Source organism: Anas platyrhynchos, chromosome 5 (genome assembly GCF_047663525.1).
Source record: "Anas platyrhynchos isolate ZD024472 breed Pekin duck chromosome 5, IASCAAS_PekinDuck_T2T, whole genome shotgun sequence".
In the NCBI taxonomy this organism is placed as follows: domain Eukaryota; kingdom Metazoa; phylum Chordata; class Aves; order Anseriformes; family Anatidae; genus Anas; species Anas platyrhynchos.
The window spans coordinates 29273412-29298721 of record NC_092591.1 but is presented as its reverse complement, the minus strand read 5'-3'; the positions used below and the strand labels follow the sequence as shown (position 1 = coordinate 29298721).

General features: G+C 51.3%; 1 protein-coding gene across 2 annotated transcripts in view; it reads left to right on the top strand.

Moving 5' to 3' along the window:
• Nucleotides 1-1060: 1060 nt before the first annotated feature.
• Nucleotides 1061-25310, top strand: part of OSBPL5 (oxysterol binding protein like 5) — a 186461-nt gene continuing 162211 nt past the window's right edge. The window contains exon 1 of one of the 2 annotated variants that reach the window (XM_072038546.1): nucleotides 1061-1213. Coding sequence is in view for 1 of the 2 variants with exons in the window: in XM_072038541.1 (XP_071894642.1) it covers nucleotides 1800-1814 (15 nt within the window). In the remaining variant the exon portion in view is untranslated. Of the gene's footprint in view, nucleotides 1214-1723; nucleotides 1815-25310 lie in introns of those variants that run through there. The other variant, XM_072038541.1, reaches the window with a different exon arrangement.

The following is a 25310-nucleotide window of genomic DNA, read 5'->3' as shown; positions in this document are numbered from 1 at the left end:
CAGCTGGCAGAAAAGCCTCTGTGAATTTGAGTGGGTCTATGCCAATTAACATCAAAGGGAGATCCAGACCATAAATGCTTGCACATGGAGCTTTCCAAGATCAGAGTACAAAGTCCAGGCTGTTGAATACAGTTAAGCTACGCCTCTGTGCTGCCTGGTATTAGTGTATGGCAGCTTTTGGAGCTTCTTTTCCAGCTCTCCTAATGTAACATGGCCTTCAGAGCTCCAAGGGTGACATCTCTGGTTTGTGGTCCCCCAGAGGGCTGTAGTACCAGCACGTAAAGAAAGCACAGGTAGCACTGTCCTGCATAAATAAATGAAAGTATATCCATAGCGAAACAGGAGATTGAAGGCACACAAAAGGGAAGAGTGGTTATTGTTAATGACAGTCTTGCTGACCCTATTCTAATCTAACCCACTTTTCTTTACCATGTGCTTTTTCATTAACAAACCCCTCCCATTTCAAGACGTGGTATAGCTTTTTGCAACCATAACTTTCTGAGGGGCTGCCTGCACTCCAGACAGCTTTGTTCTCCAGTACATGCAGGTGAGGATCTTTAATGGCACTAGTGAGGACTGGGTGGTGTGTGCTTCTCACTTGCGTCAGCAGACTGAAATAAATGTGGCTGGAAATGTGGGCCTTGGCTGGGCTGCCCTCAGATCAGGCAGGGAGCTGGCTTTGCAGGTGAAGCACCTTGATGCAAACCTTGCATGGAAAAACATGCAAACAGGTTCTACCTCAGGGAAGTTTGCAGAGGTGAATGCTACCCATGTTTTTTCTCCACTGGAATTTTGTAGCAAAATGGTTCATCTGCTGTCAAAATACACATTTTCAAACCAGCCTGGTCTTTGTCCTAGTGCTGATTTAGAAGGAAGACCTCCAGAGGCTTTTGACCTGCTAACACATACAAATGCAACAAGCACAGTGTCATCTTTAGGATTTACTTCAGCTTAGCCAATGTATACTAAGGCTGACGTATCTTGTTTTTCCTAGTGAAAGCAAGGCCTACGGTTCCCTGGATGCGCTGGACATCAGCCACCTCTGCAAAGCTTTGTGGCATGCTGAGATGTGTCTCTGCTGCCGTAGGCTGGCAGGGTGCAATCCAGGGCTCTTCTGAGCAGCAGTGAAGTCCAGGATAAACGCACGGAGCTGAAGGTGGGATGGCCTCACACGCCCACTGCAGCAGGTCCAGCTCCAGAAGACACGAGAGAGGTAAGATTTCAGATTTTTCTCCACACTCCCACCACAGACAACATCTCTGTCCTTAGCTGAGAGTTCGGTTACTGGAGCAGCAACTCCCACCTCCCCCTACAAAGCCGAGGGCTGATGCTGCCCCCGCTCATAGCATGAATTCACGGCTCCGGGTGTCGCTGTATTGCTTCCCAGCTCATCAGGCACCTGCTCGACTGACTGATTTCTTTACCCTTGCCTGTGTTCCAAATAGCTGTGCTTCTATTTTAGCCAGGCAAGTCAAGTGCAAGTTGTTTTTCATGCAGGATGACAGTGTACATCAGCACAGGCAGAGCAAAGCTGGATTTTTGGTGAGCAGACCCTTAGTATGGGGCAAAATGCTCACCCGCACCCTGATGCTGATTTTCTTCTTTATTGGCTGCTTCTGAGTCTGCAGCCAGAGGAGCGGTCTCCTGTGGAACGGCAGCTTTAGACAATTTTATTGGCTGATGAATCTGATCTTGCCTGGCCACCTTCCAGAAACACTGACTTGCCCGAGATGAGAGTGAGAGGAAGGTTGCTCTGCCTGAGGCTCTAAAGCAATTGTTTTGGGACCGACGTAACACCCATGCCTTGCTGCACGGTAAGTATATAACGATAGATACGTATGGACACGTACATGTGCGTAAAGTGCTTTATATTATAATTGCTGACACAATTAAATGTACGTTCCCGTGGACTGCATCTCATTTGCTGCTTAATTAGGTGAAAATTTACTTGGTTAAATTGCTTGCTGTTTCAAAATGCTCAATTAACTGTTGCAATGATCTAAGTTGAAACACTACATTTCTCTCGTTCTGTGATTATTTCCTGTGCTGCAAGACCTTGATCTAAGCTTTTTGCTATGAGAGAAGAAAATACAGCTGCAAGATGTTGATCTTAAAATATTTTCTTCAGCGTTAGTCTTGTGCTAGTAGAAACTCAAAATACCAGAGCTGCTTGGTAATATTTGCTCAAGTCTTCTAAAAATTGCTGATTAATCTTGCCCTTTCTTTTTCGAGGGTAACTTCTGTGAAGTTTGATGCTATGTTTGCCAGTTGTGCTTTGCAACAGAGCAAAAATAGGGCAGAGCTAAGGAAGAGGATGTTTTAAATGTACCCCCAAAAGTGTTTGTGCTCTAAGTGGCAGGATGCTGCATTGCACCTACATCAGTTGCAAACTGCTCTCCAGATGAACATTTCTGGAAGAGCCTGCAAAACTATTGCTACCTAAGGAACTGATGGCTGACCCACAGGTTGAAGGAATGCAGCTTTTTGGACTGCAGCAGGTCTGTGGCATTTAAAGAGGAAGCTAATTGTGAGAATGCAACATACCTGCTGCTTCAGACAGAATACTAAATATATGAATTTTCACTGCCTGCAGTGCCTTTAAAAGCCAGTGTCCGGATGGGAACTGTGGCTTCTTGGCAGCTTTGGGAAGCAACCTTTTACCACTGTACTTTTTCAAAATACCTCTCTGATGTTCCATCATTCTTTGTTTAGGAGAGAGGGGAAAAAAGTGGGGTGGCAGCGTTTCCCGCAAACTACGTGGAGCATCGTGCAGGGACAATGCAGCATCCTCAGGGCTAAGACAGAGTATTAAATTAAAGATGAGTGAAGCTGTATACAGTTCCCAAACACTTCCTGAGTTTGAACTTGCTGTACTTGTGAGCTGTTCCTGGCACACCTGTGCTGGTGATGCTGATGCTTTCTGTCCTTGGCTGGAGTAGCTCTGCAGTCCCGTGCTGAGCTGGGGTGCAGTGGGTCCCCTGAGGAGCCAGCAAGTGGCGGCATGGTTTCCAAGCTGTTTTGTTGTTGTGCTGCTTTGGGAAGGATGGGAAGAGGCTGGAATAGGAAGGCCAAGCTCTGCAGGTGGAGGACAGACATGCATCTGTTTGCAGCTGTAGCTGTAAAGAAGAGTTACCCCGTTATGTCCAAGTGGGGAGGAGAGGAGGCCTCACTTCTTGGTGCAATTCCTAGCTGCGTTTCAGCTGCGGGAGGAAATAACCTTGTTGAACTGGCTTCTATGACAAGTGGGACTGCAGTGTAGGAAACTGCGTAGTGCTGTTACCAGCTGCAGCGATGAGAATGAAATAGGACCTCGTCTTAATGAGAGATGATGAGGCAAATGTGTTTTAGTATGACTTCAGTGCGGTTGTGTGAGGTAGCATTGACAGCTGGTGCTGTGTCTTCTAAGCATTCATTTTATTGGCCCTGTAAATAGTCTAAATGACTTCTTCGCTTTCTCCTACATTTCTGCACTATTCCTATTCCTGTTTTTGCTGGCTGAGCGTTCTGAGGGAGCCATGGGAAGCTGACATTCAAACTCACTGGATTTCAAACATTCTTTCCAGCAATCACAGGCACTACTGTTGTATGGAAGGAGAGGCAGTATCTGTAGAACAGAAGCATCTGATTTTATAGATGTGTTTGTGTTTTTCTGTGGTTTTACTGCAGAATTTCATTAAGGCTTCTTTCAGTTTAGGATTTGTAGTTTAACACGCATAGTACTGACGTTGCTCCCTCCCTGGCCCATGTGGGATGTTTCTGTAAGCTTTATCACCGTTCATCTTAGAGGAATGTTCAGCTTGTGATTTTAGAATGACCTAAGGCTCCTTTAGCATTTGTGCAGATCATCACAAGTGCTGTTGGAAACCAGCACTGATACCTTTTGAGTACCTTTGTCTCTCTGTTAAGGCTCTGAATCACTGGAAACATCACAAGGATGTCAGTAGGTGTGAGTGGTGGTTGTATGTGCTGCTATGTTCAGAGAGGTTCGGGCATTCTCCAGGCAGCTGGAAAGCTTGTTCTGAGGGGCTCATGTCTTAAGGCTCGTATGCCTTTATTGTCATGTACCACTTGAACCTGTTGTTTTCAATGTTATTGAGAACAACACAACAGAAGTTAGCGATGCCAACATCCTTTAAAGAATGCCCTCTTAGTGAAAGACCGTGCAGAATACCCTCAGTCTGGTCTGAAAGGGCAAAAAATATTCCATAGTGACTAGCTTCATTTGTGTCTGTGCTTCTAAGACTTCCAAGGAGGCTTTAAAAAAAAAATGGAGAAGGGAGAACTGGAGCTCCTTTGCAAAGTTTAACATCAATAAGTAAATAAAACTGTCAATTCAGAATTTGCAACCAAGCATTAGCTGAGCTCTTTCCCCCTCTCATTGGTTATTTTATTTTTCTTCTGCACATGAAGATGTAAGGAAAAAATTCAGAGAATGATAGAGAGGTTGTCTAGAAAAATGTTGGAAATGAATCTATGAAATTGCAAGCTGTGGCTGTTGTAGTTACACCACTAAAAATGAAGGACAGGGGCAGGAAGCTGTGTCAGAAGATGTGAATTCTGCCAGTTTTAGGTTAAATTAGAAGCATATGAATGCAAACAGTGGAGCTTTACCAAGGACACAACTTGAGTCTCCAAAGTGCCTTTCAGTTCCGTGTTACTGGTTTGTTGCTGGTATGTTTCTGTGGCTCGAGGCCTTGTGGGATGGCAGGCAAGACAGATGGGTGATGTGGGGTGCAGCACCCCTTTGTGGGCTACCGATAGCACTTGGGAGTGCGAGGGCTGTAGCTGCAGCCAGACTCAAAATGCTGTGGCCACGTTCTAGGCTTTTGCTGTCAGTCATCTGGCATGGTGCTCAACAACCCGATTGCCTTGGAAATGTGTCGGGATCCCGATCTCTCATTTTTGTTGGAACAGATGCGGATAAGGACATTTCTAGCCCTTTTGGTGTGTGGTGGTGGTGGCAAAAAATCTCAGAAGGAAAGACAATTAAAATATTATAAATCTTGTGCTGTATATTAATGATTATATTTGACAGTTCTGCAGAACTGAATCTGAGGGAAAGCTATGATTCTCACATTTAAAAATTTTCTTTGGAAAGCTTTTGTTGTTTTTAGATTAAGATGTGAGTCAAGAAAGTGGGAATACAACGATATCTATTTTGACAGTTTAAAATGGCTTTTATGCAATGGTTTTGCAATATGCTAGTGTAGAATATGTGGACTTGCAAATTACAGTCGTATTTTAAAGCACTTGAAATTCAGAATGACATGAAAACTGACTGCAGAGATTTTATTTTTATCTTGGTTGGCTTTGTGTTAGTTGGGATGGGAATTGTATTTCAGTGTATGTATATAAACATGATCCTATTAACATGTGTGCAAGTAGGAAGCTGGTAGGCAATGTGCTTACATATATATATCAGCATATTACTGAGCCATAATATGAAATATTTACTACCATATCCACTCACAGACCTGATGAGCTGTGAATTTGGGTTAGGAGTAATAAGGCAAGAAGCTGTTTATTCTTTGTGGTACAAAGAGCCAGATCAACAATAGGAATGAAAACTATTATTCAGTTTTAATTACAGCCCGACGAATGATGCATTCATTTTTCTTTGTTAATAACTGGCCCATATGGCATCCTTTGATCACATGCTCTGCAGCTCCTGCAACAATTAAGCACTTGTTTTCAGGGAATACAGAACATAACATTTAATCCAGGATTTTTGACCAGAGGAATGTCTTGAGTAAGAAAATGGACTTTTTCAGGAGAAGGTATTTGGTAGTACAGACCTTTCCAGCCTGAAGGCTTGGTACATACTGCACGCAGCTCAGCAGCAGAGCCAGCAACTCCCTCATGTTCCAGATCAAACTGGGTAAAACCACGAAGGGTTTTTTCTCCATCAGAAAATGTAATTATTTCACTCAGTGTGTGAAGATGGCTTTTCCATGGTGCACAGGCTAGATTCCAGAATGTCTTGTGTGCAGGGATCTAACCAGAGAAAAGGCCTTTATTTAGAATGTACAGTAAAGCAAAATTAGAATGTCTTTGTGTGTGAGAAATATGCATTACAGACACCGCTCCCCCCAATAACCCGCACACCTCAGAATCAAGACAGTCTATTTGCTTTTAATCAGAGTATTTGTCATACCTTCTAGAAACAAAACTGAAATCCATAGCCAGGATACCAGCTGGAGATATTCAGGAACATCTCCATGGAAATACCATCTTGGAAAGCACAGCTTGCTGAAGTTTGCTCATTATTATCTTCAGAGCATTGCTGATGGGGAGAAAGAAGGAGCTAGGCGACAACTCAGTCCCCCTGTTTTCTACACCCACTGTCACAGCAGATGGATGGGTGATAGGATCTCTCCAGAGCAGCTCGTGTCCTCCCTGCTGGTGTAGCTGTTGTCGCCACATTGATCTGAGTGGGCAGCCCACGTATGAGGCCTTTCTGGGCTGTTTGTGCTAGAAAATGCTACTGATTATGCACAGCTCCTGCCTTTGATATAAGTTCATTTGTTTACAAATCATGTGAGTATGTATGTTTCTGTTTCCCTGAACACAGGAGAGAAAAATGAGGTCTCCTCCCTCGCAGTTTTCATGCGATCCTTCCAGGGGCAAGGAGATGCTGGAAGGAAGCAGGGAGAAGGAGAGGAGGGAACACTTACTGATCTCACTTGGGGAAAGCTTCATCAGTAAGATAGCAAACTATGACCACTCATAACCTGGTGCAACACTGTCAGCCCCCCGGATGATAGCTTAAAACTCAAGGCAGACAGTGCTTTTCCATACTGTACATCATTTTGTATGTGTGATAAAGTGTTGCCAGCCAAGTGTGTCCAGATGGGCATTGCTCCTTTGATGAAGAAATCATTAAGACATGGCAATTTGTGGGAATCTAGGTTAGAATGTGCTCTCATATGGAGCGTTGGTGCAGGGCAGAAAGCTGAAAAAATCATTCTTCGTGCTTGTAACTGAAGGGAGGGAGGAAGCCTTGGAAAAGATTGTATAATCATGTAAGTTGCTACTTCATGGAACTCAAATATAAGGCTCTTAAAACACTGTGAGAACAAAGGGTGTTGTGGTCTTGCACCCAATACTCTAGTGTTGATATATAAAATACTTCCCTGCCCTATCTGAGTTCTCCTTTCAGCTGCCTTTTGAGGGAGGATTTTGGAACAAATTTTTTATCTGATGTTATATGCCTGTAATTTCCAGGCTAGCTTATGGCAGGTTTATAAACGTTTGTATTTTTGCTTTCCCTTTAGAGAGTTCTGCAAATGTTTGATAATTCCAGATGACTGGTGCAGGTTTTAGGGAATATGTAATTTGGCATGCAGAAGGTGCTGGTCACTACTTCTGCTCTTGGAGGGGATGGCAGATTTCCTAAATGCAGCTAGCTAAAGTGATGCCTGACAGGCTGTTCTGGGCAGTGTGAAAGGGTTGGTCATCTCCTTGGGTTCCTGTAAATCGCTGGAGTTCCAGATCAGGGTAAAATTTTCAAAGTTGACGAAAGTACCTTAAAGCTGCCGACTTCTTAATTTTAAAAGTGATTTAGGTAGGGGCTTACGCTGCTGAAACCTATAACCATCTTCACAGTGCTTTTCTAGTTGGTCTTCCTTGAAAGAATATAAAGCTATTTACCGAGGAAAAATTACAAAGACTAACTTTAGCTATTTCTGCTTGCAAACTCATTGAAATGTTATCTATGAGGAGTAAAATTTGGAAGTGACTTACTGAACTGAGAGGATTACGTTCAAAACAAGTACTTTTTCCCTCTATGCTTTGTCTTAGGAAAGAAACAATGAAGCCTGAGTTATTTTTCCTTCTCCAGAATCCATGTCAGGAAGGGGAATTTCCTCAAGCAGCTCCATCACAACAGATGAGGGTTTTCCATTAAATGTTCTTGCCCAGGCTGCAACCATACCTCATTGCTTCTGCCCTTATTGACTAGGCTGGCCCTCAAAGACTAATTGAAACCCGAAAAGATTTAACCCACTTCTTCCCCTCCTTTGCAACGAAGGGCTCTGTATGGGCAGCGGGAGGGAGCTGTGATCTATGAAAGCACGGTAGTTTTATTGTCAAGTTTATGTCGTTTGTGCTTGAGAGCGCAGGTAGCAAGCATGCGCCAGGCAAGCTGGTGCTCTCTACAGCCAGGCAGCGCAGGAGCTTGCAGCGACACAAGGACTGAGCTGCAAGGAAGGGAGCGTGCCTTGTAAGCAAGCTCCTTTCGCTGGAGTAATGAGCGGAGCAGCAGTCCCAGCAGCAGGGTGGGACAGAAAGGATTTCAGTCTAAGCACTGTAGAGCCCCTGTCAGAGTGTTTTGTGGTCCAAGAAGGAACAAAGTGCTGAAAGAGGGAGCAAACTGGTTTCCAGAGCCAGATGAGGTTGTGAATCAGAAACTTTATTTGAGGTAGGTTTGAGAGCCGTGGGGTGGGGTGGGGTGGCGCAGAGGCGTGCTGAGCTGTCTTGGTCCATAGGTGTGGGGCCCGTTGGTGTGCTTGTAGGCCCATGGGCGGGTAGGGCCGGGATCCTTGTGTGCTTCCTGCTCCTTTGGTGGCTGTGGTTGTAGAACGCTGCCCCAGCCAGTGGAGGTCAGTGGCAGAGGAGGGTCTGTCAGTGGCAGGCGTTGGTGTGCTCGGGGCTCTGTGCTGGGGTGCGAAAGGAAAATGGTCAAAAAGAGCAGCCCCAGCCTGTTGCCAGGGTCAGCCCCTGTATCCCTGGGAGAGGCTCTGTGAGCCTGCCAGCAAGGTGGGGAAAGGGCTGGGGCGATCTTATCTGTCCCAGAGAGCGGGGCGAGTTCTGCGTTGGAGTGCTGGAAGAGAGAGGCCCGGAGTGTGCCATGGCTTCATTCCCTCGCTGTCAGTGTGTCCAGCTGTAACAGAGGAGGTGACAAACAGAGCAGCCACCCCCTGGCAGCACTGGAAGCCATCCCTTGCTCCCTGTGGGAGGCTCTCCCAGCCTCATACCAAGGCTATCCATCTTGCATCTTCCTGATGTCCAGGAGATGTTTGTTGTATCTTAAATGTGTCACGTCCTCACTTAGTGAGGTGAGACCGTGGGGGGAAATGGGTTTGGTCTGCCTTATCTGTCCGGTAGAGTGTTGCCATCTCTTCTGCCCGAGTTCTCATGGGGAGACCGGCCAGGAGTCTGCTGTGGTCTGGTCTCATTCCTGTGTGTTTCTGGCTGAAAGAGAAGCACCAAAGGGAGCAGCATCCCCTGTGACCACGGGCAGCATCTGCCTCTATTCCCGAGGGTCTTTAGCAACTCACCAAGGCTGTCCATGTCCCGTTGTCCTGATGCAGTGATTTAGTCCCGTCCTGGCCCGATTCTGTCCCCTTCCTGCTTGCTGTTTGGGCATGGTGTCTGTGGGTTGGGGTGATCTTACCTGTCCTGGAGAGCGTTGGCAGCTCTTCCTTCCAGATGTGTTCTTGAGGGTAGAGAGGCCAGGATTGGGCCGTGGTCTGTTCCCATCGCCGTGTGTGTTTCCAGCTGCAAGAGAGAAAGCCAAATGGCAGCAGCCTTCCCCTGTGGCCAGGAGCAGCCCCTGCCTCCCAGCCAAAGGCTCTCCCAGCCTCACAATAGTGCCGTCCATCCAGTTTCTCCCTGTGGGCCAAGAATTATCCATGTTTTAGCAACTCCACAGGCCTTGTGATCATGGTGGGGAATAGGTTGGGGGTCGCTGATCTGTCCTGTAGAGCATTGACACATTCTCCAGCTGAGGTCTGAAGGGGAGAGAGGCCAGGAGTCTGCTGTGGTGTGGTCCCATCGCCGTCTGTTTCTGGCTTTAAGAAGGGAAGGAACAAACGGAGCAGCATCCCGCTGTGACCACGGGCAGCCCCAGCTTCTGTGCCCGAGGGTTTGGAGCATCTCACCACATCCGTCTGTCTTCTGTCATCCTGATGGAGCGGTCGCTGCTGTCCTGGCCCGCTCGTGTCACCTTCCTGCTTTCTGTGGAGCGTGGTGGGTGTGGGTTGGGGCGATCTTACCTGTCCTGGAGAGCGTTGGCAGCTCTTCCTTCCAGCTGAGTGGTTGAGGGCAGTGAGGCCAGGAGTGTGCCATGGCTTGGTCCCATCGCTGTGTTTGTGGCTGAAAGAGGAGAAGCACCAAAGGGAGCGGCATCCCCTTATGAAGACGGGCAGCCCCTGCCTCTGTGCCCGAGGGTCTCCAGCGACTCACCGAGGCTGGCCGTGTCGCGTCGTCCTGATGGAGCGGTCGCTGCTGTCGTGGCCCGAGCGTGTCACTGTCCTGCTTACAGTGGACTATGCTGGGAGTGGGTTGGGGCGATCTTACCTGTCCTGGAGGGCGTGGAGAATTGTCTGTGTCCGTGCTGGCAAGGAGCGGGCAGGAGCGGGCCATGGTTTAGTTGGGTCAGCGTGCTGTAGGGCGCTGCGAGCCATTTGAGGGGAGGGCCTGCAGAGAGAGGAGAGAGGAGCTGAGTTCCTGTGGTGGAGTTTGTGTCCAGAGCTGAGGCTGAAGGAGGAGCAGGCAGCTGAGCAGCCTCCCCGTCAGCACGGGCAGCCACGGCAGGGCTGTGTGGCCGTTGGGGCCAGCGTTCTGGGGCCGCCCCCAGCCCTTTGTGACATGGGGCACCCCCTGCCTGCTGTGCCATGGGCACTGCATGCCCGGGGGGTGGCAGCAAGTGATGCGGAGCCCAGGCCCAGGCCGGGTGGTGGAAAAGGTGCCCAAGTGTTTGGGCAGGGCTGCGGGGCCGTGCCAGGCAGCTGTGCGAGCGTGATGCCCAGCGTGGAAGCGTGAAGGAAGAACTAAATGACTAATAAACAGTGAAAAGCCCAAAGCCACGCGTTGTGATTCTGGGGAGGGGAATCCAGCGGTTGTAGCAGCAATTGCAAGAGCGGCTGCTCAGCCAAGGGGATTCAAACGAGCTTTTTTCAGCTCAAGAGTCGAGTGGAGGAAAGACTAGGGAGAGTTCTTGAAAGGAAACGTTTTGCATGGTTTGGGAAACTATCACTGAAGAGTAGGTCTACTTCCATGATTTGAGGCAAGATCAAATTGTCTTAAAACTGTGCAGTTCCATTGATTTCATAGCAGGATGTTGTTTTTTCCTGGTTGTGAATCTTCAGTTCATTGCTGCTTTTTCTCTGTCTTTTTTTTTTTTTTTAATCCCTCTTCCCCTCCTGGAGCAGAGACCAGGAGAGCACCTGTGTGAATGCCTCCAGCTGTGCACGGCTGAGTTTCAGTGCCTGGGGCATTTCTGGATGCGCCTCCTCCAAGAGTCGGGAGCGTGACTGTGCAAAAGTAGCGCCGTCCCCTGGGCTTCTGTTTTGAATCCGTCCCAGTTGGTTCCTGGCAGTAGGGTTTGTAAGCAGGAGGTAGCCAAGCTGAGTAAGAAGAAGCTGGCCTAAAGGGAGCTGTGCTGGCCAGCAGGGGCAAGGCTGGTGCGTGTGAGCAATGTGCAGCAGAGCTCTGAGAGGCACTTAATGTCTCAGGTTCTCTTTGATTTCCATCAGTGGGGCAGCCCCCCCAGCAGCTCCACCTTGGGTCCAGCCTTCAGGTGTTATCCAAAGGCCTTGCTTTTGGGCCTGAGGTGTTTGTAGCAGCCTACGCTCTTTGTGGACAGTGACAACACTTTTACTTGGCTTTAAAGGAAGGGGCGTCTTCTGAGTATGGGGAGGTTTTAGCAGGTGTCTTTTCCTGTAAAAAATTCAAAGGGAATTCTCTGGTTTAGAAAGAAGGAAGTTGACTCTCTTGATTGAAGAGTGACAAAGAATAGCATCCAAAGGAAAAACAAGATGAGAATATATCACAATGAGTAACTGAGAAACATATAGTCAAATCCCATTTTACTACTTGTACACACATTTGAATGTGAATTTTAGTTGTTGTTCCAGTTCTTGTATGTTCCAGAAGTTGGTGTGCTGTTTGTCACAGAACTGAGCGCTGTTAAGGCGTAAGCTGCCTCTACCAGGTTGTTGGCTGGTCTCGGCTCCAGTTCACTGAGAGTGGAGCACATGCTCAGGTATTTTGCTGAGCTGCAGGATTTCTGATTTAGACGTGCAACAGCTACTCTGATATTTCCTGTAAGAAGGGTCTAGGAGTGTCTGGTCAGCCTGAGTAACCCCGAGCAATTACCAGCTGCTGCATTTATTGGTGGAATCGCTTCATACCGTTCGTTAAGCATCTTTTAATGTCGTGCATGAGACTTGCTGCGTTTTAGGTTTTGTCCTCAGAATTTGGGCTGTATTTTGTCCTCTGGCTCCCCTGGAAACATTGTCAGCTGATGGGCACCCAAGCAGGAACTGGCTGAGAAGACAAATTCCCTTCGTCACAACACAGCACAGTGCAATTGCTTGGTCAAAGAGAACACCATTTGTCCTCCCAGCTCCCTGGCAGTAGTAGTTTACTTGTCCACCGTGAAGTACCTGATTTTGTCCTCTTACACCTATTTTATCCCAGTGTAGTCTATAAGAGCCTTAGCAGACTTGTGCTTCAGGCCCAAACACAGCAGTGTGGTTAAACTCACCTTGATTTTAATCAGAACGCAGCCTGTGCTTAAAGCTAATTTTGTACTTACATATGCAACTGCAGATTACTTCTTCATTGATCGATGCAAGGGGAAAATTGAGCCCACAAATACATGTGGAACGAGGCAGGTATCTGTTTTTTGAGATTCTCTTTCTAGTTTCCTCCTCTTTTTCCCATTTTTCTGTACTAAAATGCTATCTTTTTTGGCTTTCCAAAGGCTTGATGATGGTGTTTTCTGTAGCTAAACTAGTGTCTCCAGACTTATGCCAACAAATGTAATCCATGTGCTTTCCGTCTTTCCTTAGCAGTCTCACTGGACCTACAGTAGCTGTTAAAGCAGTTCTGCTGCTAAAACTTCTGTTTAGCTTTGCCTTTTTTGCTTTAAATGTTTGAGTTTCTTCAGGCCTCCTAATTAGAGATGATGGGGCAGTTACGTCTGTCACGGAGCCTCTGCAGGATGCCCCAGGTGTGTGCAGCCACCTCTGCTCTGTAGATGGGGGTAAGAAGGGGAGCACAAAGCCATCGTGGTTCGCTGGTGTAGGAGCATTTTACCTGCTTTATTTCTTTGCCACAGCTCCAGTGTTTTCCAAGGTGACCAGGAGATGTGCTTAGGCATGCTGACGGGTGTCAATGTAAATGGCACTTTCTGCCCACTACTGCTAGGATAGCTGTCCCAGCGTCCCCTTGGTGCTGGCAGAAGAGGCCCTCTTGCTGGCAGTTGCAGTAGAGCAGCCGAGACTTGAAGAAAGGCCAGGAAACAATTTTTCAGTTCCTTTCCAGGGCTGGTGCTTTGCTGAGGATTTCGCTTTGTGGCTACTCCAGGCTGGTAATAAAGCCTTACTGCAGGAGGTGGGTGGGGAGTCCTTCCCCGAGCCAGGTCAGCCTGCAGTCCCTCACGATCAATACCTGTGTAGGAAATAAAGATAACCTTGCCCAGCGGTCCCTGGATTCTGGTAATCAGGACACTTCGTTCACCTCTTCTCTTGAAGCATATAAAAAACACACTGCCTTTCCTGTTGAGCAGTGATAGCGGGTGGCAAATATGAACCGCAAAGGTGTAACTCCATCCCAGGCCCTCTGGCACAGCACACAGTCAGTGCCACTGAGCGCCCTTGTAATTGCACCCCAAGTCTCAGTGCTTTACACCATGCCCTTGAGCTATCTGATTGTATCTCTGCAAAGAGCTCCTACAATATGAGCAGAATACGCAAGGACAGCCTAACGCCCTGTGCCAGTGGCTGGGGGTCCCCCTTTCCATCAGGATGTCTCCGAAGTGCCCGGACGGCCCCACAAGGACGGTGCTTTGTGCCTGAGAGCGCAGGTAAGCAAGCATGCGCCAGGCAAGCTGGTGCTCTCTACAGCCAGGCAGCGCAGGAGCTTGCAGCGGCACAAGGACTGAGCTGCAAGGAAGGGAGCGTGCCTTGTAAGCAAGCTCCTTTCGCTGGAGTAATGAGCGGAGCAGCAGTCCCAGCAGCAGGGTGGGACAGAAAGGATTTCGGTCTAAGCACTGTAGAGCCCCTGTCAGAGTGTTTTGTGGTCCAAGAAGGAACAAAGTGCTGAAAGAGGGAGCAAACTGGTTTCCAGAGCCAGATGAGGTTGTGAATCAGAAACTTTATTTGAGGTAGGTTTGAGAGCCGTGGGGTGGGGTGGGGTGGCGCAGAGGCGTGCTGAGCTGTCTTGGTCCATAGGTGTGGGGCCCGTTGGTGTGCTTGTAGGCCCATGGGCGGGTAGGGCCGGGATCCTTGTGTGCTTCCTGCTCCTTTGGTGGCTGTGGTTGTAGAACGCTGCCCCAGCCAGTGGAGGTCAGTGGCAGAGGAGGGTCTGTCAGTGGCAGGCGTTGGTGTGCTCGGGGCTCTGTGCTGGGGTGCGAAAGGAAAATGGTCAAAAAGAGCAGCCCCAGCCTGTTGCCAGGGTCAGCCCCTGTATCCCTGGGAGAGGCTCTGTGAGCCTGCCAGCAGGGTGGGGAAAGGGCTGGGGCGATCTTATCTGTCCCAGAGAGCGGGGCGAGTTCTGCGTTGGAGTGCTGGAAGAGAGAGGCCCGGAGTGTGCCATGGCTTCATTCCCTCGCTGTCAGTGTGTCCAGCTGTAACAGAGGAGGTGACAAACAGAGCAGCCACCCCCTGGCAGCACTGGAAGCCATCCCTTGCTCCCTGCGCGAGGCTCTCCCAGCCTCACACCAAGGCCATCCAACTCGCATCTTCCTGATGTCCAGGAGATGTTTGTTGTATCTTAAATGTGTCACGTCCTCACTTAGTGAGGTGAGACCGTGGGGGGAAATGGGTTTGGGCTGCCTTATCTGTCCGGTAGAGAGTTGCCATCTCTTCTGCCCGAGTTCTCATGGGGAGACCGGCCAGGAGTCTGCTGTGGTCTGGTCTCATTCCTGTGTGTTTCTGGCTGAAAGAGAAGCACCAAAGGGAGCAGCATCCCCTGTGCTCACGAGCAGCCCCTGCCTCTGTGCCCGAGGGTCTCCGGCGACTCACCAAGGCTGTCTGTGCCCCGTCATCTTGATGCAACGGTTTACTCGTGTCCTGGCCCGATCCTGTCACCTTCCTGCGTGCTGTGGGAGCCTGTTGGGTGTGGGTTGGGGTGATCTTACCTGTCCTGTAGAGCTCTGGCAGCTCTTCCTTCCAGCTGAATTCTCAATGGGAGAGCAGTCAGGATTGGGCCGTGGTCTGGTCCCATCGCCGTCTCTTTCTGATTTTAAGAAGAGAAGGAACAAACGGAGCAGCATCCCCCTGTGACCACGGGCAGCCCCTGCCTCTGTGCCCGAGGGTCTCAAGAGTCTCACCACGTCCGTCTGTCTCCTGTCATCCTGATGCAGCGGTTTACTTCTGTCCCGACCCGATTCCGTCACCTTCCCACTTCCTGTGGACTGTGTTGGGGTGTGGGTTGGGGCGATCTTACCTGTCCTGGAGGGCGTGGAGAATTGAATGGCTCCGTGCTGGCAAGGAGCGGGCAGGAGCGAGTCTGTCAGTGGCAGGCGTTGGTGTGCTCGGGGCTCTGTGCTGGGGTGCGAAAGGAAAATGGTCAAAAAGAGCAGCCCCAGCCTGTTGCCAGGGTCAGCCCCTGTATCCCTGGGAGAGGCTCTGTGAGCCTGCCAGCAAGGTGGGGAAAGGGCTGGGGCGATCTTATCTGTCCCGGAGAGCGGGGCGAGTTCTGCGTCGGAGTGCTGGAAGAGAGAGGCCCGGAGTGTGCCATGGCTTCATTCCCTCGCTGTCAGTGTGTCCAGCTGGAATAGATGAGGAGACAAACAGAGCAGCCACCCCCTGGCAGCACTGGAAGCCATCCCTTGCTCCCTGTGGGAGGCTCTCCCAGCCTCATACCAAGGCTATCCATCTTGCATCTTCCTGATGTCCAGGAGATGTTTGTTGTAGCTCAAACTGGTCACGTCCTCACTTAGTGAGGTGAGACCGTGGGGGGAAATGGGTTTGGTCTGCCTTATCTGTCCGGTAGAGTGTTGCCATCTCTTCTGCCCGAGTTCTCATGGGGAGACCGGCCAGGAGTCTGCTGTGGTCTGGTCTCATTCCTGTGTGTTTCTGGCTGAAAGAGGAGCACCAAAGGGAGCAGCATCCCCTGTGACCACGGGCAGCATCTGCCTCTATTCCCGAGGGTCTTTAGCAACTCACCAAGGCTGTCCATGTCCCGTTGTCCTGATGCAGTGATTTAGTCCCGTCCTGGCCCGATTCTGTCCCCTTCCTGCTTGCTGTTTGGGCATGGTGTCTGTGGGTTGGGGTGATCTTACCTGTCCTGGAGAGCGTTGGCAGCTCTTCCTTCCAGATGTGTTCTTGAGGGTAGAGAGGCCAGGATTGGGCCGTGGTCTGTTCCCATCGCCGTGTGTGTTTCCAGCTGCAAGAGAGAAAGCCAAATGGCAGCAGCCTTCCCCTGTGGCCAGGAGCAGCCCCTGCCTCCCAGCCAAAGGCTCTCCCAGCCTCACAATAGTGCCGTCCATCCAGTTTCTCCCTGTGGGCCAAGAATTATCCATGTTTTAGCAACTCCACAGGCCTTGTGATCATGGTGGGGAATAGGTTGGGGGTCGCTGATCTGTCCTGTAGAGCATTGACACATTCTCCAGCTGAGGTCTGAAGGGGAGAGAGGCCAGGAGTCTGCTGTGGTGTGGTCCCATCGCCGTCTGTTTCTGGCTTTAAGAAGGGAAGGAACAAACGGAGCAGCATCCCGCTGTGACCACGGGCAGCCCCAGCTTCTGTGCCCGAGGGTTTGGAGCATCTCACCACATCCGTCTGTCTTCTGTCATCCTGATGGAGCGGTCGCTGCTGTCCTGGCCCGCTCGTGTCACCTTCCTGCTTTCTGTGGAGCGTGGTGGGTGTGGGTTGGGGCGATCTTACCTGTCCTGGAGAGCGTTGGCAGCTCTTCCTTCCAGCTGAGTGGTTGAGGGCAGTGAGGCCAGGAGTGTGCCATGGCTTGGTCCCATCGCTGTGTTTGTGGCTGAAAGAGGAGAAGCACCAAAGGGAGCGGCATCCCCTTATGAAGACGGGCAGCCCCTGCCTCTGTGCCCGAGGGTCTCCAGCGACTCACCGAGGCTGGCCGTGTCGCGTCGTCCTGATGGAGCGGTCGCTGCTGTCGTGGCCCGAGCGTGTCACTGTCCTGCTTACAGTGGACTATGCTGGGAGTGGGTTGGGGCGATCTTACCTGTCCTGGAGGGCGTGGAGAATTGTCTGTGTCCGTGCTGGCAAGGAGCGGGCAGGAGCGGGCCATGGTTTAGTTGGGTCAGCGTGCTGTAGGGCGCTGCGAGCCATTTGAGGGGAGGGCCTGCAGAGAGAGGAGAGAGGAGCTGAGTTCCTGTGGTGGAGTTTGTGTCCAGAGCTGAGGCTGAAGGAGGAGCAGGCAGCTGAGCAGCCTCCCCGTCAGCACGGGCAGCCACGGCAGGGCTGTGTGGCCGTTGGGGCCAGCGTTCTGGGGCCGCCCCCAGCCCTTTGTGACATGGGGCACCCCCTGCCTGCTGTGCCATGGGCACTGCATGCCCGGGGGGTGGCAGCAAGTGATGCGGAGCCCAGGCCCAGGCCGGGTGGTGGAAAAGGTGCCCAAGTGTTTGGGCAGGGCTGCGGGGCCGTGCCAGGCAGCTGTGCGAGCGTGATGCCCAGCGTGGAAGCGTGAAGGAAGAACTAAATGACTAATAAACAGTGAAAAGCCCAAAGCCACGCGTTGTGATTCTGGGGAGGGGAATCCAGCGGTTGTAGCAGCAATTGCAAGAGCGGCTGCTCAGCCAAGGGGATTCAAACGAGCTTTTTTCAGCTCAAGAGTCGAGTGGAGGAAAGACTAGGGAGAGTTCTTGAAAGGAAACGTTTTGCATGGTTTGGGAAACTATCACTGAAGAGTAGGTCTACTTCCATGATTTGAGGCAAGATCAAATTGTCTTAAAACTGTGCAGTTCCATTGATTTCATAGCAGGATGTTGTTTTTTCCTGGTTGTGAATCTTCAGTTCATTGCTGCTTTTTCTCTGTCTTTTTTTTTTTTTTTAATCCCTCTTCCCCTCCTGGAGCAGAGACCAGGAGAGCACCTGTGTGAATGCCTCCAGCTGTGCACGGCTGAGTTTCAGTGCCTGGGGCATTTCTGGATGCGCCTCCTCCAAGAGTCGGGAGCGTGACTGTGCAAAAGTAGCGCCGTCCCCTGGGCTTCTGTTTTGAATCCGTCCCAGTTGGTTCCTGGCAGTAGGGTTTGTAAGCAGGAGGTAGCCAAGCTGAGTAAGAAGAAGCTGGCCTAAAGGGAGCTGTGCTGGCCAGCAGGGGCAAGGCTGGTGCGTGTGAGCAATGTGCAGCAGAGCTCTGAGAGGCACTTAATGTCTCAGGTTCTCTTTGATTTCCATCAGTGGGGCAGCCCCCCCAGCAGCTCCACCTTGGGTCCAGCCTTCAGGTGTTATCCAAAGGCCTTGCTTTTGGGCCTGAGGTGTTTGTAGCAGCCTACGCTCTTTGTGGACAGTGACAACACTTTTACTTGGCTTTAAAGGAAGGGGCGTCTTCTGAGTATGGGGAGGTTTTAGCAGGTGTCTTTTCCTGTAAAAAATTCAAAGGGAATTCTCTGGTTTAGAAAGAAGGAAGTTGACTCTCTTGATTGAAGAGTGACAAAGAATAGCATCCAAAGGAAAAACAAGATGAGAATATATCACAATGAGTAACTGAGAAACATATAGTCAAATCCCATTTTACTACTTGTACACACATTTGAATGTGAATTTTAGTTGTTGTTCCAGTTCTTGTATGTTCCAGAAGTTGGTGTGCTGTTTGTCACAGAACTGAGCGCTGTTAAGGCGTAAGCTGCCTCTACCAGGTTGTTGGCTGGTCTCGGCTCCAGTTCACTGAGAGTGGAGCACATGCTCAGGTATTTTGCTGAGCTGCAGGATTTCTGATTTAGACGTGCAACAGCTACTCTGATATTTCCTGTAAGAAGGGTCTAGGAGTGTCTGGTCAGCCTGAGTAACCCCGAGCAATTACCAGCTGCTGCATTTATTGGTGGAATCGCTTCATACCGTTCGTTAAGCATCTTTTAATGTCGTGCATGAGACTTGCTGCGTTTTAGGTTTTGTCCTCAGAATTTGGGCTGTATTTTGTCCTCTGGCTCCCCTGGAAACATTGTCAGCTGATGGGCACCCAAGCAGGAACTGGCTGAGAAGACAAATTCCCTTCGTCACAACACAGCACAGTGCAATTGCTTGGTCAAAGAGAACACCATTTGTCCTCCCAGCTCCCTGGCAGTAGTAGTTTACTTGTCCACCGTGAAGTACCTGATTTTGTCCTCTTACACCTATTTTATCCCAGTGTAGTCTATAAGAGCCTTAGCAGACTTGTGCTTCAGGCCCAAACACAGCAGTGTGGTTAAACTCACCTTGATTTTAATCAGAACGCAGCCTGTGCTTAAAGCTAATTTTGTACTTACATATGCAACTGCAGATTACTTCTTCATTGATCGATGCAAGGGGAAAATTGAGCCCACAAATACATGTGGAACGAGGCAGGTATCTGTTTTTTGAGATTCTCTTTCTAGTTTCCTCCTCTTTTTCCCATTTTTCTGTACTAAAATGCTATCTTTTTTGGCTTTCCAAAGGCTTGATGATGGTGTTTTCTGTAGCTAAACTAGTGTCTCCAGACTTATGCCAACAAATGTAATCCATGTGCTTTCCGTCTTTCCTTAGCAGTCTCACTGGACCTACAGTAGCTGTTAAAGCAGTTCTGCTGCTAAAACTTCTGTTTAGCTTTGCCTTTTTTGCTTTAAATGTTTGAGTTTCTTCAGGCCTCCTAATTAGAGATGATGGGGCAGTTACGTCTGTCACGGAGCCTCTGCAGGATGCCCCAGGTGTGTGCAGCCACCTCTGCTCTGTAGATGGGGGTAAGAAGGGGAGCACAAAGCCATCGTGGTTCGCTGGTGTAGGAGCATTTTACCTGCTTTATTTCTTTGCCACAGCTCCAGTGTTTTCCAAGGTGACCAGGAGATGTGCTTAGGCATGCTGACGGGTGTCAATGTAAATGGCACTTTCTGCCCACTACTGCTAGGATAGCTGTCCCAGCGTCCCCTTGGTGCTAGCAGAAGAGGCCCTCTTGCTGGCAGTTGCAGTAGAGCAGCCGAGACTTGAAGAAAGGCCAGGAAACAATTTTTCAGTTCCTTTCCAGGGCTGGTGCTTTGCTGAGGATTTCGCTTTGTGGCTACTCCAGGCTGGTAATAAAGCCTTACTGCAGGAGGTGGGTGGGGAGTCCTTCCCCGAGCCAGGTCAGCCTGCAGTCCCTCACGATCAATACCTGTGTAGGAAATAAAGATAACCTTGCCCAGCGGTCCCTGGATTCTGGTAATCAGGACACTTCGTTCACCTCTTCTCTTGAAGCATATAAAAAACACACTGCCTTTCCTGTTGAGCAGTGATAGCGGGTGGCAAATATGAACCGCAAAGGTGTAACTCCATCCCAGGCCCTCTGGCACAGCACACAGTCAGTGCCACTGAGCGCCCTTGTAATTGCACCCCAAGTCTCAGTGCTTTACACCATGCCCTTGAGCTATCTGATTGTATCTCTGCAAAGAGCTCCTACAATATGAGCAGAATACGCAAGGACAGCCTAACGCCCTGTGCCAGTGGCTGGGGGTCCCCCTTTCCATCAGGATGTCTCCGAAGTGCCCGGACGGCCCCACAAGGACGGTGCTTTGTGCCTGAGAGCGCAGGTAAGCAAGCATGCGCCAGGCAAGCTGGTGCTCTCTACAGCCAGGCAGCGCAGGAGCTTGCAGCGGCACAAGGACTGAGCTGCAAGGAAGGGAGCGTGCCTTGTAAGCAAGCTCCTTTCGCTGGAGTAATGAGCGGAGCAGCAGTCCCAGCAGCAGGGTGGGACAGAAAGGATTTCGGTCTAAGCACTGTAGAGCCCCTGTCAGAGTGTTTTGTGGTCCAAGAAGGAACAAAGTGCTGAAAGAGGGAGCAAACTGGTTTCCAGAGCCAGATGAGGTTGTGAATCAGAAACTTTATTTGAGGTAGGTTTGAGAGCCGTGGGGTGGGGTGGGGTGGCGCAGAGGCGTGCTGAGCTGTCTTGGTCCATAGGTGTGGGGCCCGTTGGTGTGCTTGTAGGCCCATGGGCGGGTAGGGCCGGGATCCTTGTGTGCTTCCTGCTCCTTTGGTGGCTGTGGTTGTAGAACGCTGCCCCAGCCAGTGGAGGTCAGTGGCAGAGGAGGGTCTGTCAGTGGCAGGCGTTGGTGTGCTCGGGGCTCTGTGCTGGGGTGCGAAAGGAAAATGGTCAAAAAGAGCAGCCCCAGCCTGTTGCCAGGGTCAGCCCCTGTATCCCTGGGAGAGGCTCTGTGAGCCTGCCAGCAGGGTGGGGAAAGGGCTGGGGCGATCTTATCTGTCCCAGAGAGCGGGGCGAGTTCTGCGTTGGAGTGCTGGAAGAGAGAGGCCCGGAGTGTGCCATGGCTTCATTCCCTCGCTGTCAGTGTGTCCAGCTGTAACAGAGGAGGTGACAAACAGAGCAGCCACCCCCTGGCAGCACTGGAAGCCATCCCTTGCTCCCTGCGCGAGGCTCTCCCAGCCTCACACCAAGGCCATCCAACTCGCATCTTCCTGATGTCCAGGAGATGTTTGTTGTATCTTAAATGTGTCACGTCCTCACTTAGTGAGGTGAGACCGTGGGGGGAAATGGGTTTGGGCTGCCTTATCTGTCCGGTAGAGAGTTGCCATCTCTTCTGCCCGAGTTCTCATGGGGAGACCGGCCAGGAGTCTGCTGTGGTCTGGTCTCATTCCTGTGTGTTTCTGGCTGAAAGAGAAGCACCAAAGGGAGCAGCATCCCCTGTGCTCACGAGCAGCCCCTGCCTCTGTGCCCGAGGGTCTCCGGCGACTCACCAAGGCTGTCTGTGCCCCGTCATCTTGATGCAACGGTTTACTCGTGTCCTGGCCCGATCCTGTCACCTTCCTGCGTGCTGTGGGAGCCTGTTGGGTGTGGGTTGGGGTGATCTTACCTGTCCTGTAGAGCTCTGGCAGCTCTTCCTTCCAGCTGAATTCTCAATGGGAGAGCAGTCAGGATTGGGCCGTGGTCTGGTCCCATCGCCGTCTCTTTCTGATTTTAAGAAGAGAAGGAACAAACGGAGCAGCATCCCCCTGTGACCACGGGCAGCCCCTGCCTCTGTGCCCGAGGGTCTCAAGAGTCTCACCACGTCCGTCTGTCTCCTGTCATCCTGATGCAGCGGTTTACTTCTGTCCCGACCCGATTCCGTCACCTTCCCACTTCCTGTGGACTGTGTTGGGGTGTGGGTTGGGGCGATCTTACCTGTCCTGGAGGGCGTGGAGAATTGAATGGCTCCGTGCTGGCAAGGAGCGGGCAGGAGCGAGTCTGTCAGTGGCAGGCGTTGGTGTGCTCGGGGCTCTGTGCTGGGGTGCGAAAGGAAAATGGTCAAAAAGAGCAGCCCCAGCCTGTTGCCAGGGTCAGCCCCTGTATCCCTGGGAGAGGCTCTGTGAGCCTGCCAGCAAGGTGGGGAAAGGGCTGGGGCGATCTTATCTGTCCCAGAGAGCGGGGCGAGTTTTGCGTCGGAGTGCTGGAAGAGAGAGGCCCGGAGTGTGCCATGGCTTCATTCCCTCGCTGTCAGTGTGTCCAGCTGGAATAGATGAGGAGACAAACAGAGCAGCCACCCCCTGGCAGCACTGGAAGCCATCCCTTGCTCCCTGTGGGAGGCTCTCCCAGCCTCATACCAAGGCTATCCATCTTGCATCTTCCTGATGTCCAGGAGATGTTTGTTGTAGCTCAAACTGGTCACGTCCTCACTTAGTGAGGTGAGACCGTGGGGGGAAATGGGTTTGGGCTGCCTTATCTGTCCGGTAGAGTGTTGCCATCTCTTCTGCCCGAGTTCTCATGGGGAGACCGGCCAGGAGTCTGCTGTGGTCTGGTCTCATTCCTGTGTGTTTCTGGCTGAAAGAGGAGCACCAAAGGGAGCAGCATCCCCTGTGACCACGGGCAGCATCTGCCTCTATTCCCGAGGGTCTTTAGCAACTCACCAAGGCTGTCCATGTCCCGTTGTCCTGATGCAGTGATTTAGTCCCGTCCTGGCCCGATTCTGTCCCCTTCCTGCTTGCTGTTTGGGCATGGTGTCTGTGGGTTGGGGTGATCTTACCTGTCCTGGAGAGCGTTGGCAGCTCTTCCTTCCAGATGTGTTCTTGAGGGTAGAGAGGCCAGGATTGGGCCGTGGTCTGTTCCCATCGCCGTGTGTGTTTCCAGCTGCAAGAGAGAAAGCCAAATGGCAGCAGCCTTCCCCTGTGGCCAGGAGCAGCCCCTGCCTCCCAGCCAAAGGCTCTCCCAGCCTCACAATAGTGCCGTCCATCCAGTTTCTCCCTGTGGGCCAAGAATTATCCATGTTTTAGCAACTCCACAGGCCTTGTGATCATGGTGGGGAATAGGTTGGGGGTCGCTGATCTGTCCTGTAGAGCATTGACACATTCTCCAGCTGAGGTCTGAAGGGGAGAGAGGCCAGGAGTCTGCTGTGGTGTGGTCCCATCGCCGTCTGTTTCTGGCTTTAAGAAGGGAAGGAACAAACGGAGCAGCATCCCGCTGTGACCACGGGCAGCCCCAGCTTCTGTGCCCGAGGGTTTGGAGCATCTCACCACATCCGTCTGTCTTCTGTCATCCTGATGGAGCGGTCGCTGCTGTCCTGGCCCGCTCGTGTCACCTTCCTGCTTTCTGTGGAGCGTGGTGGGTGTGGGTTGGGGCGATCTTACCTGTCCTGGAGAGCGTTGGCAGCTCTTCCTTCCAGCTGAGTGGTTGAGGGCAGTGAGGCCAGGAGTGTGCCATGGCTTGGTCCCATCGCTGTGTTTGTGGCTGAAAGAGGAGAAGCACCAAAGGGAGCGGCATCCCCTTATGAAGACGGGCAGCCCCTGCCTCTGTGCCCGAGGGTCTCCAGCGACTCACCGAGGCTGGCCGTGTCGCGTCGTCCTGATGGAGCGGTCGCTGCTGTCGTGGCCCGAGCGTGTCACTGTCCTGCTTACAGTGGACTATGCTGGGAGTGGGTTGGGGCGATCTTACCTGTCCTGGAGGGCGTGGAGAATTGTCTGTGTCCGTGCTGGCAAGGAGCGGGCAGGAGCGGGCCATGGTTTAGTTGGGTCAGCGTGCTGTAGGGCGCTGCGAGCCATTTGAGGGGAGGGCCTGCAGAGAGAGGAGAGAGGAGCTGAGTTCCTGTGGTGGAGTTTGTGTCCAGAGCTGAGGCTGAAGGAGGAGCAGGCAGCTGAGCAGCCTCCCCGTCAGCACGGGCAGCCACGGCAGGGCTGTGTGGCCGTTGGGGCCAGCGTTCTGGGGCCGCCCCCAGCCCTTTGTGACATGGGGCACCCCCTGCCTGCTGTGCCATGGGCACTGCATGCCCGGGGGGTGGCAGCAAGTGATGCGGAGCCCAGGCCCAGGCCGGGTGGTGGAAAAGGTGCCCAAGTGTTTGGGCAGGGCTGCGGGGCCGTGCCAGGCAGCTGTGCGAGCGTGATGCCCAGCGTGGAAGCGTGAAGGAAGAACTAAATGACTAATAAACAGTGAAAAGCCCAAAGCCACGCGTTGTGATTCTGGGGAGGGGAATCCAGCAGTTGTAGCAGCAATTGCAAGAGCGGCTGCTCAGCCAAGGGGATTCAAACGAGCTTTTTTCAGCTCAAGAGTCGAGTGGAGGAAAGACTAGGGAGAGTTCTTGAAAGGAAACGTTTTGCATGGTTTGGGAAACTATCACTGAAGAGTAGGTCTACTTCCATGATTTGAGGCAAGATCAAATTGTCTTAAAACTGTGCAGTTCCATTGATTTCATAGCAGGATGTTGTTTTTTCCTGGTTGTGAATCTTCAGTTCATTGCTGCTTTTTCTCTGTCTTTTTTTTTTTTTTTAATCCCTCTTCCCCTCCTGGAGCAGAGACCAGGAGAGCACCTGTGTGAATGCCTCCAGCTGTGCACGGCTGAGTTTCAGTGCCTGGGGCATTTCTGGATGCGCCTCCTCCAAGAGTCGGGAGCGTGACTGTGCAAAAGTAGCGCCGTCCCCTGGGCTTCTGTTTTGAATCCGTCCCAGTTGGTTCCTGGCAGTAGGGTTTGTAAGCAGGAGGTAGCCAAGCTGAGTAAGAAGAAGCTGGCCTAAAGGGAGCTGTGCTGGCCAGCAGGGGCAAGGCTGGTGCGTGTGAGCAATGTGCAGCAGAGCTCTGAGAGGCACTTAATGTCTCAGGTTCTCTTTGATTTCCATCAGTGGGGCAGCCCCCCCAGCAGCTCCACCTTGGGTCCAGCCTTCAGGTGTTATCCAAAGGCCTTGCTTTTGGGCCTGAGGTGTTTGTAGCAGCCTACGCTCTTTGTGGACAGTGACAACACTTTTACTTGGCTTTAAAGGAAGGGGCGTCTTCTG